This window comes from Rhagoletis pomonella, unplaced genomic scaffold (assembly GCF_013731165.1).
Source record: "Rhagoletis pomonella isolate Grant_MI unplaced genomic scaffold, Rhpom_1.0 Rhpom_scaffold_00537, whole genome shotgun sequence".
Taxonomy (NCBI): domain Eukaryota; kingdom Metazoa; phylum Arthropoda; class Insecta; order Diptera; family Tephritidae; genus Rhagoletis; species Rhagoletis pomonella.
Window position 1 is genome coordinate 1 of NW_023459091.1, and position 13,504 is coordinate 13,504.

Here is a 13,504-nt window from a genome sequence, read left to right on the forward strand (position 1 = left end):
AAAACGCTCGTTTCGGAAATCAACTACAAGCGCTTCCTCCTCTCATCTGCCACAAAAGTGATTGATGATCGACAAAAACAAATTGCCGATCGTAAGAAGGATCTCATTAAGGAGATTACTGCGATGGTAGTGAAGATCACAAATACAGTAAATATGCGGGGCAAACAGTTGGCTATGCGTCTAAATGAGGTGTGCGATACCAAAATGAAGGTACTAATCGAGAAAAAAGATGCTTTGCAGCTGCTGTCGGACAACACTGATCACTGCATCGAGTTTATGGAGAACGCTATGGAAAAGGGCAGTGACTACGCAATTCTGTCTAGCAAGAAATCGTTGGTGAGACATCTGCAGAAGCTGAAATGTCAACGTGCTGACATTCCGAACCCGGAAATTCCAGTGCGAATTCAAGTACAGTTGAATCAGGTTTCCGAATTGCAGAAAGGTAGGTGGATGACTACCATTTTGTTGGAATGAATTTCGAATATCTTAATTAGAAAAATTATTTAAATTGAGTTTATTTTCATTAAATTTAATTACAATTTGTTTACTTTGTTTTGCTTGGCTAAAATTAAGTTGAAATGAATTTAATTTAAAAGAGTTGACTGAGCTGTAGGAAATAAATTATTAATTTCTAAATGCAATTAAATAAGTGAAATGCAGTTATAGTTATTTTCAACAATTTTATTGAGCTTGAGGCCGTTGTTAATGAAATTTTTTGTGGAAAAAAACAATAATTTAAATTTCGGAGATAACAACATCTCATCGGACTTTTACACCTGGATTCGATATTAGATTTCAATTTCTCTTCCTTGGATTTGCAGTCATTTCGCAGCTTGGCACTGTTATTGTAGACGGCAAACCGTATCCGCCAGCACCATCTCCCAATGGCCCGCCACGCCAACAGCCGAGTCCCAATATGGCGCCGCCACTGCGTCCTGGCCTTCCGCCCGGCATGCCCGCAGGCATATCTCCCACAGGCCCTCCAGGCGGCTATGGACCCCAGAATGGACCGCCGATATACAACAACAGTTCTCCGGCACAGCAGCAGTTTAACAACATGCAAATGAATCGCAACTACGCTGCGGAGGGCGCAGGTAAGGGTACGCCAGCATGTCGTTCACAGTTTACAATTACACTCATCACATTTATACGTTAGGCGCACTCTTCATTTAACAGTTACATATTAAATAAGCCATTTATTTGACGCTCGTTATTTGCTTGTTTCGTTTTGCAGTTCGCTTCGGTGCCATGCCACCAGTGGGAATGCAGCGTCAAGGTCAACCACATGTTAGTTCCTCAACACACCCTCAAAATATGGGTAAGCCACATACCTACATATGTACATACATTATAAAAATACATAAACAAATACTTGTGCTTTCGCGGTCAATCATCTTTTGCAACTAAAGGTTTAACGATTACCTTATTGATTTTTATTTAGATATGAGCTTACGTGGCCTACTGAATAATCAAGCAGCGCAGAGCCCCAATCAAGCACATATATCCTTTAACGGCCCCCCTAACTATCCCGGTGGTCCACAAGGCGCCGCTTCGCCACACCAACAAATGACCACCCAAATGCGGCCGCATTTTATGGGCGGTCCTCCAGGCCAACAACATCAGAATTACCCGCAGAATACGCCTGGTGGACCGAATAACCCGAATTTCATAAACAATACTGCACGTTTCCAGAACTATCAGCGTATGTCGAGTCACGCGCAACAGCAGGCCGCGGTTGCAGCAATGTCAAGCGGGGGCGGACCTGGTGGCCCGTGCGGAAGTCAAATACCGTCGCCAAACGCTATGCAGCGACCGCAAATGATGCCCAATCCAATGCAGAATGTAAGATACTATTTCTAAAAATTGTTTTATTGCAAGAATTCGCTAAACTTTTGGTGATTTTTATGCTTTTGTAGAACATGGGGTTTCATGGGAGCCAGCCTGGCTTCAGTCCCGGTCCCCCTCAGACATCGCCACAAATGAATAGCAGCTTGAGCAGCATGCACAGCATGGCCAAGTGGCACATACCTCAATCGGCGCAGCAAACAAGTAAATTCCAATTGATTAGCAACGTGGCAAAGATTTTGCAAATTAGTATTTACTTAAAATCTTCTATTGTTTTTTATTTTTACATAGCTTGTCCGCAACAAGGTCCGCTCATGCAGTTTGCGAATGGCCGTCAAACGGAAAACTTTAAAATTTCCCTAAAATCTCCAAATACTCTGAAGAATACCACACCGCCAAATGGCAACTCGTCGGCGCATAGTATGCAAGGCGCTTCTAGCTTGCATGCCGCTTCGCTTGGGCTCGGACCAGCTGTCTCCATACTACCCAACGTCACATCAACGAATCCAAAGACGCCGAGCCCGAGCACTAACGAGGTGGGCAGTAGGATCATTTGTATTTTTAGACATACACGCAACAATATTGCGCTAATGCTTTTTTGCACAGAGCTAGTTTATAAAATATTTGTATTTCTGCTTTCGTTATATAGAACGCAAAAGATTTCACCGAACCGATTGACAAGGTCCGTGACGATTCTATAAACGATCTAATGGCCACAATTGCCAAATTGGATTCGAACGGTGTTCAGGTTTTGCCGGAGGGGCGCACCAAGACCACATCGCCACAAGTGCATAGCTCAACCGATCTATCCAATACTCAAGAAGGTAAGCGAAAAGTTGTCAAAATTAAATTTTCATTTAAGGTACTCTGGTATAGTTATAAAAACTGTTTAATATCCAACGAGGAACTGGCCCAATGTTGATACATCGAAGTTTCTTCAAAAAAATTTTGTTGTATCCACTATTTGTCTGGTACTTGTTTGATTTTGAGCTCATTTGCTATTTAGCTTCCTCATCAAGCCATTCATTATTAATCATTACTGGAAAACTTGCTTTTTATTGGCATATATGCTCTTATAGTTTTTGCAAATCAAAATTTAGAATTCACTAAAAGTTTTCCAGTCCTATGTGTCACATATCTGTATTACTAGCACAATAACTGCAATATTTGAATAATTCAATCGTAAGTTCCTCTGATTAATCTACAATTACTTGTAACTTTGCTTTGTTTGTTTCTTTTTCGAACGTATCGAATCAAATCGTAATGTATCGTAATCGAATTAAACTTTCGTCTCTTTAAATAATGCATACTAATCATTAATGCCAATACACATACAATACCAAATATTTAATTCAAACACCTTAAAATGCAAATACTCGAATCAACTGAAAACTAATTAGTTAATAATAAAAATGATCAAAAAGACGACCCGAACGAAGATTGGTGTGCGGTTTGCCTTGACGGTGGAGAACTCATGTGCTGCGACAAGTGCCCGAAAGTGTTTCATCAGAATTGTCACATTCCTGCGATCAGTTCGCTGCCAGACGAGAGCGAAAGTTGGCAATGCCTATTGTGCGTAAATCTCAAAGAACTGGCTAACAACACAGATAACACCCAGAAAGTACCCGGCGAGCTGAGTCGTTTAGAATTACAGATAGTGCAACGTATTTGTCTCGAATTGTACTGCCAGTACGAGCAGAGTCTGCACTTCCGCGAACCGGAACCGCCTACTAATACAGCCTACTATGAGATTATTTGCAAGTAAGTGTATACATAATGCAATCTTTAGCTAAGAAATTTGACTCATATGTATATCCGCTTTCTCTTGTTTACAGCCCAATGTCTTTGGATGTTATACGTACAAGATTGGATCCTTCCAGTCCAAATCATTATAAGGATATCGCTGGCTTTGTATCGGATGTGCGTCTAATATTTAAAAATACTTACCTCTTTTATCAAGTAAGTGTCTCGAATTGCTTTCAAATTGCATCTTAATTTTAACGTTTTCTGAAAAAAAAAAAACAATCGTTTCCGTTGAAACGATTCATGGTCCAAATCACGGCATCCGTAATCACTCTTTTCGAATCGAATGAAGTAAAATGACAGCTGACAATACAATTTTAATTCGAAAAGCGACCACGCTACCGAATACCGTAATCTCAAATAAAATTTCCAATCGTATTTGATTCGGTCGCGGATACCGTGATTCTTGTCCAGTTTGTTATCGTTTAGGTAATTATCAAGAGAATTTTATTTTCGTTTTTAATATAAAAAATTCCAATCGTTAGCGTTGAAGGTGTAGTATACATTTAGGAGCTAGGTGTTAGATTCGTTAACTTAGCTCTGAAACGTAACTGTTACGATATGTTTTATCAAGATATCGATTTAGTTGCTCCTGTGTAACTGGATTAGCGTGTTGTTGCAAGTGCATTTATTGTACCACCATAAACAAAAACACAAAAGGCGCTCCCGCGGATGTCGGATCTAAGTGACCGGAACGACGCAGATTCATACATCCGCACGGCAGCCGGTTCTACGTACCGGAATCGTACGAACGGCGTTCACAGGGAATCAGTCTCAAGTTATGTAGACTCCCGCCCTGTGAATGCCGTTCTATTCACACAGCCACCGGACGTGGACGGGACAGAACTTTGTCTGCCTCGGGAGACCCGCACTACAATAGCCCAACTTCGCGCTGGCTATTGCAGCAGGCTAAACTCTTACCTAAGCAGAATCAATGAGGATGTGCCCAACCAATGCCCGGCATGTGGAGAGTCGCCACATGACTCCCGGCACCTCTTCACATTCCCTGAGAACCCCACCCAGCTGACACCCCTGTCCCTATGGACAGACCCAGTGGAAGTGGCACACTTCCTGGGCCTCCCCCTAGCTGAAATGGACGACAACGTTGATGGATGAACGGACCCGAGCGGGGCTTAGTAGCCGCTACAACAACAACAACGTACCCGAATTACTCGGGTTTTACCCGACCCAGGGCTGTTGTTTCGGCGATCTAATCCCGTTAGGTCCGATATCATGGCGACCTATGCTGACCTTGGCATCAGACCATCTGCCCAAGTCATCTCGATCGATAAACCAACCGACTTCGTTTCCGCGGAACACTGAACCGATATCAACTTTACCAAAACTGATTGGAAAAGCTTCGCGGATTTTACTGAAAGCACCTTCGCTGCCCTCCTCAAACGTAAGTTCCGCAGGGTAGTCATTGCTGCTACAGCGCGCTTCGTATCAGCAGGATACATAACGGACCCCCGTCCAAACTTTCCTGCTGAAGCGGCCGTTCTACCCAATGAGCGTGACAACCTTCGTCAGGCCGATCCCGGAACTCGCCGAATCAGGGATCCCAATATGGAGATTCGGCAGCTTGTGAACGTACATAAGCGGAAGAAGTGGAAAGAGTGTCTGAAGGCTTGCAACTTCGCCTCTGGTGTGAGTAAGCTTTGACCAACCGTGAGGTCCGGCAGACAAAGCCGAGCGTTGAATGATAATAGGCTGCACAAACTGCCAACAAGTGCGCCTCTTGTTTTCACTAGCGGTGAAGTTTAGGTAGCATTGCTACCGTAGCAATCGGGGAGGCAAAGGCCTTCAAAACCATGGAACCCGCGGCTTTACCCAGATAACTCGTGGCCTTAACCGAAACCGCCCCTGTGAGAGAACTATTCTAGTAGCGTTGGACCTGTCCAAGGCGTTCGACACCGTCAGCGATTCAACGCTACTAGAAGACATAGAGGCCTCCTCTCTCCCACAGAAGCTCAAACGGTGGTCGGTCGACACTCGTCAGTAATGTTTAAAGATAAATCGAGCAAACCTAGAAAAATAAAACAGGGGGTTCCACAGGGTGGTGTCCTTTCCCATTACTGTTTAACTACTATATTTCCAAGCTCCCTCAACCACCAGAGGGAGTCTCGTTTGTCTCTTAAGGCGGACTCACCGTTCGTGTCCGGACACTTTTTCTTAGTAATTTTACGCGTTCTTTTACCATTTTGTCTCACTGAGAGCGCGACAAAAATTTGCTGAACACTCTTTGTTCGAATCGAATTGGTTTTGATTTTCTGCCCGAACGACTTGATGATTCGAGTTGCCGCGTTCGTTATAAGCGTTAGCAGCGAGCTGCATCTGTTATTTGCCCTCAAAGTCGTATGTAGACAACAATATCATTGCTTCAGAACAGAATAAAATGTGCCGAATTGTGCGGTGAAACGTAGTTCAGAATTCTCTCTGGCAAATATATTTTGACACCAAATAAAAAGTTGCCCGGACACGAACGGTTCGCCTTTACTCCCACGATTGCTCGATCATGGCGTCTGGGAATGGAATATATGACTTGTGTTCGAAAGTAAACGGTTATCTCGCCAAGCTTTCTCACTTCTTCATTGCACGGGGCCTATCCCTCACCTCTACAAAATCGTCAGCAACTTTGTTTACCACCTGGAGGAAGGAGTGACTTTCGACAGTCTGCTCTCCTTCCCTGCGCACACAACCGCAGTTGTCAATAAAGTACAGAGCCGCAGCAACCCAGAAGATAATTTAGGTAGGCGTACTTAAGTAAAGCCATTCTTTTTTTTTACCCCATGCGTTTTCAGTCGACCAGTGCAAGAAATTGAACTACCGATTTCACATTGCATTTTCAGAATGCACCACCGTGCACTCATTGCATTTGTATCCTGATGCTGTCTTAATAGAGCGTTGGCTACTTTCTCTTTAGTTTCTACTCTAAATTTCTAAATTTGAATCTGGCTGAAAAATTCGTATAATCTTGTTTTGACCCATGGTTCGTGTTATGTAACTGTTTAAAACTTAGAACAGCCATACTTCCAGACATATTTCTAAATTTTATTTAATGTTACCCTTGATTTTCAGGAGGATTCAAAAACATTCACTAATGCAAAATATTTGGAGAACTTCTTCGAAGAACAATTGGCCAAATGGCTGCCAAATTTCGCTAACAAATCCCATTCAAATGCATTAAATGGTAATGTAAATACAAATAGCATCAGCAACCCAACAAATAACAGCAATAATAGTGCTTCCACGTCGACAGCAGCATCTCCAGGTCTCATGAATATCGCCACCGGAGCCGTTGGCTCACCCGGTAGCATTGCATTAATGGAGAACGGTAGAAAGAGCTGCAGTGCAGCTTTAAGTCGGGATGATGACTCCTTCATTCCGCCAAAGAGATCACGTAAACTAACCGAATAGGAAAAATTTAATCAGCTACTTAACAGCATGCTAGCAACAATCAATAATGGCAACGATAGCGAAGAAGCGCTCGCTCTGCTCAGTCTATGCTGCCCGCCACAAACGCAGGCGCCGAGCCTACTTTTCTAATGCCTAGCTATGGCGATTACATTTAATAAAAACGAAAACGAGGATTTAAAACTTATTAACGCTAAATGCCACAAGATGAGTTAGTAAAAATTATCATACGGCATTGATCAAAGTTATGCAAACGCCACGCATTTGCAATCTAAAAAGTTGTTGTGGCAGCATTATTTAAAGTAGTGATTTGGAAGATTTTATTGGCATCGAATTTATATAAGAAATGTTGCAGCACTGGCATGAGCCCCAAGATCTGCAGTACCGTCTTCAAAATTTGTATTCGAAGTAACATTGAGAAACTTCCCATACTATGACAACAGTAAAGAATTAAATATAAGAATAGACATTATTTGAAAGACATCGTTTTGAAATTAACTATATATATACATATGTATGTTGTAAATAATTTAACAAGAGTAATACAAGAGAAATTAAATTTACTCATTTTGAATTTGAAAAAGAAAAAACAGAATAGTATCAAAAGCATAATCAATAAAAAAAAAAAAAACCAAATTGCACTTACTAAAATTTAAACTAAAGCTGCACCTAAAATAATCTTAAGAGCGCAAAGAACAAAAGTATAGAAGATAATACAAATAAACTCATTGCGATCATCATTCACAAGCTCATTTGTATATACCATAATGCATTCTGCCTACTAATGATATAATACACTAAAAATGTGTAATTTACCGATCTACGCATTGACAGCCAAAATATCTCTGAGTGATTACATATATGATATATGAAGATGCAAATAAATCAAGGAGAAATAACTGAAATGCAATATACTGTTACTGATACATGCAACCTAAATTTTATAAAATACAGCTGCTTATCGCTGAGACGCCACATTTCAAATATGTCATAAATTGTGTATTTGCGACATGAAACTTTATTGATTTTGTAATTAGTTCGAGACATGCATCCAATGAAATCTTAAATCTTTCAAAAACTATGATATTCATAACTCATATATTGTTAATTTACCGTTTATATTAAATATGAGTTTGTGATTTTATAAAAAATTATTACGCTAATAAATGGTGAGTACTGGATTAATTGTGGTGGAATTGAGAACTTTTCCAGAGAGAATTACTGAGCAATGTTGGAACCTAGAAGATTAGGTTCGTAAACTGAGTTAAGCTGGGTCTTTCTTTAATAGAAATCGCACTAAAAATTTACTTTGCGTAATAAGTTCCACTCGTACGAAGCCAAAAACATTAACTCACTATTAGCATTTTTACAGTAAAATACATACAAGTATAACTTTGTGATAAAAAAAAAATATTAGACCAGCGAAAGTCTACAAGTATTCTGAAAAATGAAAAACTTTTTTATTTTTTAGAGCATAAATCCATTTCATATTTTCGTTATTGCATTCACGCGTTTAATTTCTGCGGAGTCTCGCGAACGTTCAACGCTGCAACGCGACTAGTTAAAAACAAATGAACAAACATGGAAAAATACACAAATTACATACGTACATACATAGGTATAAAAATATAAATCAAAGCATCCGAGAAAGCATAGCGTAGAAATGTTATAATGTAGTTTATATGTATGTAGCTCCTCATACCAAGTATTTACAATAAATAAGACACGTTTTTTGGCAAATTACCCCAACTAACCAATTCAATACAAAAACTAGCTCATATTGAAAAGAGTGTTTAAAAATTAAAAAAAAGGCAAAGTATTTTAGTTACGAATGGACATGTGTGTTTTGCATAGGGTTTTTATAAGTTCTACATGGATATGCATACGCAACCATTGTCTAGTTTTTTTTATTATTACCACATCATACATTCGTAGATACTAAATTTAAGATTAAAAACTAATGTGGAACTCAAATGAATGTTAGGTAATATACACATATCGTTACCTTAATATAGAAAGGCCCTAACTCATATTGTCGCTGAAATACAAAAGGCCGTAACTAAGTAAAAATCCAAAATTCCCTTCTTGATTGTTTATGATGCATTTCATCGAATTATCAGTCCCCACATCATTTTAAGCAATACTAAATTTTAGTCAGTTACGGCTTTTTGCGTTTCAGCGACAATATGGATTAGAGCCTTTCTATATTAAGGTAACGATATAATACTTTTTATTTTGTATTCTGCAAAATGTACATGCCAGTAGTTATTTTCATTGTGTAGAACCCGTATGACTGTGGACGTACCAACATAATTGCACATAATACCAATGCATACATGCATGATGGGTAACCCTTTATAGAGAATGTATGTATGTATAATTGTTGATTGCGTATACGGATATAAGCCATTCGCAAAGTTTTTTTGATACCATATTATATATATCACATAGCACCAATTTAGAAAGAAAGCAAAATTGGCTATTTTCGTTATCTGTAATTATCAATTCTACTATAATAGCCATCATAGTGACACAGTGCAACAAGATTCTATGCATTTGATAAAACCAGAAGTTAATGAAAGTTTACACCTCCCATAACAAAATCCCAAAAGAATTTTTAGCCATAGATGTTTTTTTTTTATTTGAATTTGGCGAATGACTTGCTCGACAGCAAAAGCAGTAAGCAAAAAAAAAAAACAAAAAATTGGATGGAATTTTAATCAATTTTTCCGGCATATAGGGTATTTTCGGAATCGCTAACTTTAAATATCGTTGCCTTAATATAGAAAGGCCCTATCTCACATCGTCGCTGAATGCACAAAGCCGTAACTAACTAAAATCTTTTATTGCATAAAACGATGTGAGGCCACATAATTCGATCAAATGCATCATAATCAATTAAAACGGAAATTTTCGATTTTTAGTTAGTTACGACTTTTTGTAAATCAGTGACGATGTCAGATAGGGCCTTTCTATATTAAGGCAACGATATGTAGATTAAAAATTCTTTTGGGGTTTGCTATGGAAGGTCTAAACTTTCATTTTCTTTTGGTTTCATCAAATACGGAGGCATAAACTTACACTGTTTTTAACGACTTTTATTTAGATGTATGCATTTGCATACTAAACATTTCTACAAAAGCACCCATACAATACGTATACATACATACAGATAATTACTAAATTTTTGTAGTTTTTATCGTAGAAATAGTTTATAATTTATTGACGCTGGTATTCCTTACCATATTGCTACTGAAGAGTTAACGATATGGTTACTACGTATACTAAAGGGTAGTGTAAGAAAGTATGTATATGCTTGTATGTACATACATGTAAGCATGTGAATTAAGTTATAATCTACTGCATTATTTTTAAGCAAACATATGAATTAATAAACAAGTGAATATTTAATGTAAATCAATAATTTGTCTTCTTATTTTAATATATATTTAATACTAACCAATTTCTTTCGTGTGGCGCAACGCCTCGCCGACTGTTGATCTTGCTCCTTACAGCTATTCGTTTGTAATAAGTGCCCCTGTTTTAATTCGAATGTAATTTCTTTGGAATCATCTTCTCACAGTGCGTAGTAGAATAATACAAACAAGAATTTAACTATGAATTCATATTTAACTACGGAAATCATATCGTTTGAAATTATGCAACTTGGAAAATCAAAATTTTTCTGTACGAATTTGGATTTCCACGAAAATAATTAGTTCCCCGAAAAAATATTCAAAGTTATCAAGATTTTAACTATAGAGTCATGATACAATTATTGCATCATACTAAAGGGTCAGTGGCCCAAGCGGGTTTAAACTTGCTAACTAAGCATCGTGAATATGAGAATCGAAAGTTTTAACTCTCCTTGTTGTTAACCCAATAAACACTAAAAAAAATATTTCTCCAACCTTGGAGAAATTCATAGTTCTCAAGTTGATATCCAACACCATTCTCCAACTCATCTCTAACCGACGCGCAGATACGTAATAAGTGATAGAGAAACGAATATTTAATTGCCAAGTGAAAACCTAAAGCTGCATATATAAAGAGGAAAACTACCAACAAAAAGTAAATAATCTTCAAAATATCTTCAAATAATCTTGAAAGATAATAAAACGCCAAGTGAATCAAGTAATTTTACTGTCGGACTGTATACTGTGAAGTGAATTATTGTAATACTACATAATACAAAAGGAGTAATAAAATGAAAAATTAATGTTTAAATTCATCTATGTATGTCTTTTCAATCAAAAAGGTATAAGGTATTTTACTATTTCAATTTCAGTATTTCAATGATATGTTTGAGACCAATTGGAGAATTACATTGGACTTCAAGTTGAGAACTAGCAATTTATCAACTTGAGAAACAGTCCTTTTTTCATACAAAGAAAAATGCCCTTATTGTTGAGAACGCTATGATCTTCCACTTGAGGTACTGTTGAGAAACAACGTTGGAGATTTGAGAAATACCTTAGTTCTCAACTTAACCTCAAGTTGAGCTCAAACCTAAATGTTTATTTTGTAACTAAGAGTTTACCTGGGCTCGAATCGTCACATACGATATCGTATTACTCGTCACGTAAAAAGACACTTTTCGGATTATGACATACGTGAACGTACTCTTTATCCCATTCAGCTTATACGGCCGACATATCACGTAATTTTCTTTCGTATGGTTTTCGATCCGTGAACGGATGTTACGATTCTAGCCCTGGTCTTCAAAGCGGCGCGGGAGGACTACAAAAGTTACTATCCCGACCTTTTGAATTAGCGCATTCTTTGGACAGCGGAATATTTGCGCAGGAATCGCTGAACGGAGTCGTATCATCAAGGTATGATCAAACGCCAATTCTGGTCACACAAAGCCTTTCTTATATGATGCACAGCAAAGGGTTTAGCTGCTGGAGTAATAGTCCTTGCCAGATATAACGAACTTTCTTACTCCCCGGAACACAGCTATGTACGGGTCTCGGTATAGACTGACGATGTGGTGCCGAAGAGTTTGTAAATTTCTCCGTCATTCCTAAACTCATTTCGCAGCTTGACTGTTGACAACAACTCACATTTGGCACAAAACTGTACAAGAGCGTGCAATTGTTGGCGTAAGTTCACGACATCGACATCATCGGTAACAAAAACCGCGAAGTCTGTTCTGCCTTTTCCAGTTTGGATAAGAAAGCAAAAAGATTGGGTCTGGTGGTCAACGAGGGCAAGACGAAGAAACTCCTGCATCACACAAACATTCGCGTCTTAGCGCCCACGTCAGTGTTGATAGTTACAAGTTTGAAAAAGTAGACGACTTTGTTTATTTGGGAACCAGCATTAACACCAATAATAGTGTCAGCCTTGAAATCCAACGGAGAATCACATTTGTCAACAAGTGCTACTTTTTACTAAGAAGTAAAAGTCCTCTCGTCTCGTACAAAAATCACACTCCCGTAGTGGTGTATTGCTCGAAGGCATGGATAATGAAAACACCTGATGAACGCGTTGGCGATTGCGAATACCATAGACAATTTAACGATGAGCGGTATGAGCTCTACAACGATATAGACATAGTGCAGCAAATAAAATCCAGCGGCTACGCTAGCTAGGTCATGCCGTTCGAATGGGCAGAAACGCTTCAGCTCTGAAAGTATTCAACGCGGGTCGTTGTTTTGGACTCGGCCGAAATCGCTTAGCCGGTTGCAGCGCCAATAAAGAAGAAGAAGAGGCAGCGGAAGATTCCCGATATATTTGGTGACAAAAAGGAAAGAAACGTACTCCGATTTTGATGAAAATTGGTACGTGGTATACTTTTGCCTTCTTATTTAGCAGTACACCCGTTTGTCGGTTTGCGCCGAGGCCGAAAAGATTCACTAGCTGTTCATCACAAGTGCGGACAGGTTCTTCTGCACGTGGTCCTTCCATTGAGTTCGTGGGCGCCCTTGCTTTCCAGTGAAGTCGTATTTTTTCAAAGTTATGAGTGCGAACAGGGACGTGTGTACCAATACGTGAAGACTTCTTATGTGTTTCCAGGAGGTAATTTGTCTTGTACTCGTTCACCAACCCCTTTATATATTTTTTTATACCCGAGAGCACTTGTGCATAGCGTATTATAACTTTGTTCGTATAACGGTTGTTTGTAACAGCCTAAAGGAATCGAGATAGATATAGACAAATGTATTCATAAATGATCAGAATGAAAATAGAAGTCGATTTAGCCATGTCTGTATGTCCGTCCGTTCGTCCGTCTGTCGGTGTACACGATTATTCGAGCAAAAATTTAGATATCGCAACGAAATTTGGTATATAGGTTGCCCTTTATCCAAGGTAGGTTGCTATTGAAAATGGGCGAAATCGGACTGTAACCACGCCCCCTCTCATATAACGGTATTTGCGAAAAATGTAAAAACTATGATATTTCAGTAAATATTTGATTCAATTTGTTGAAAATTAG

General features: G+C 38.9%; 1 protein-coding gene across 1 annotated transcript; it reads left to right on the forward strand.

The window, feature by feature from the left end:
• Window positions 1–3: 3 nt before the first annotated feature.
• On the forward strand, window positions 4–8,689 carry LOC118751098 (E3 ubiquitin-protein ligase TRIM33-like; the record flags this gene model as incomplete). The annotated part of the gene is made up of 10 exons (XM_036485866.1): window positions 4–442; window positions 822–1,094; window positions 1,235–1,318; window positions 1,442–1,842; window positions 1,917–2,049; window positions 2,137–2,381; window positions 2,495–2,669; window positions 3,246–3,606; window positions 3,681–3,804; window positions 6,727–8,689. Coding segments are annotated over 10 exons (2,574 nt in total), but the record flags the coding sequence as incomplete, so codon positions are not given.
• Window positions 8,690–13,504: the final 4,815 nt, after the last annotated feature.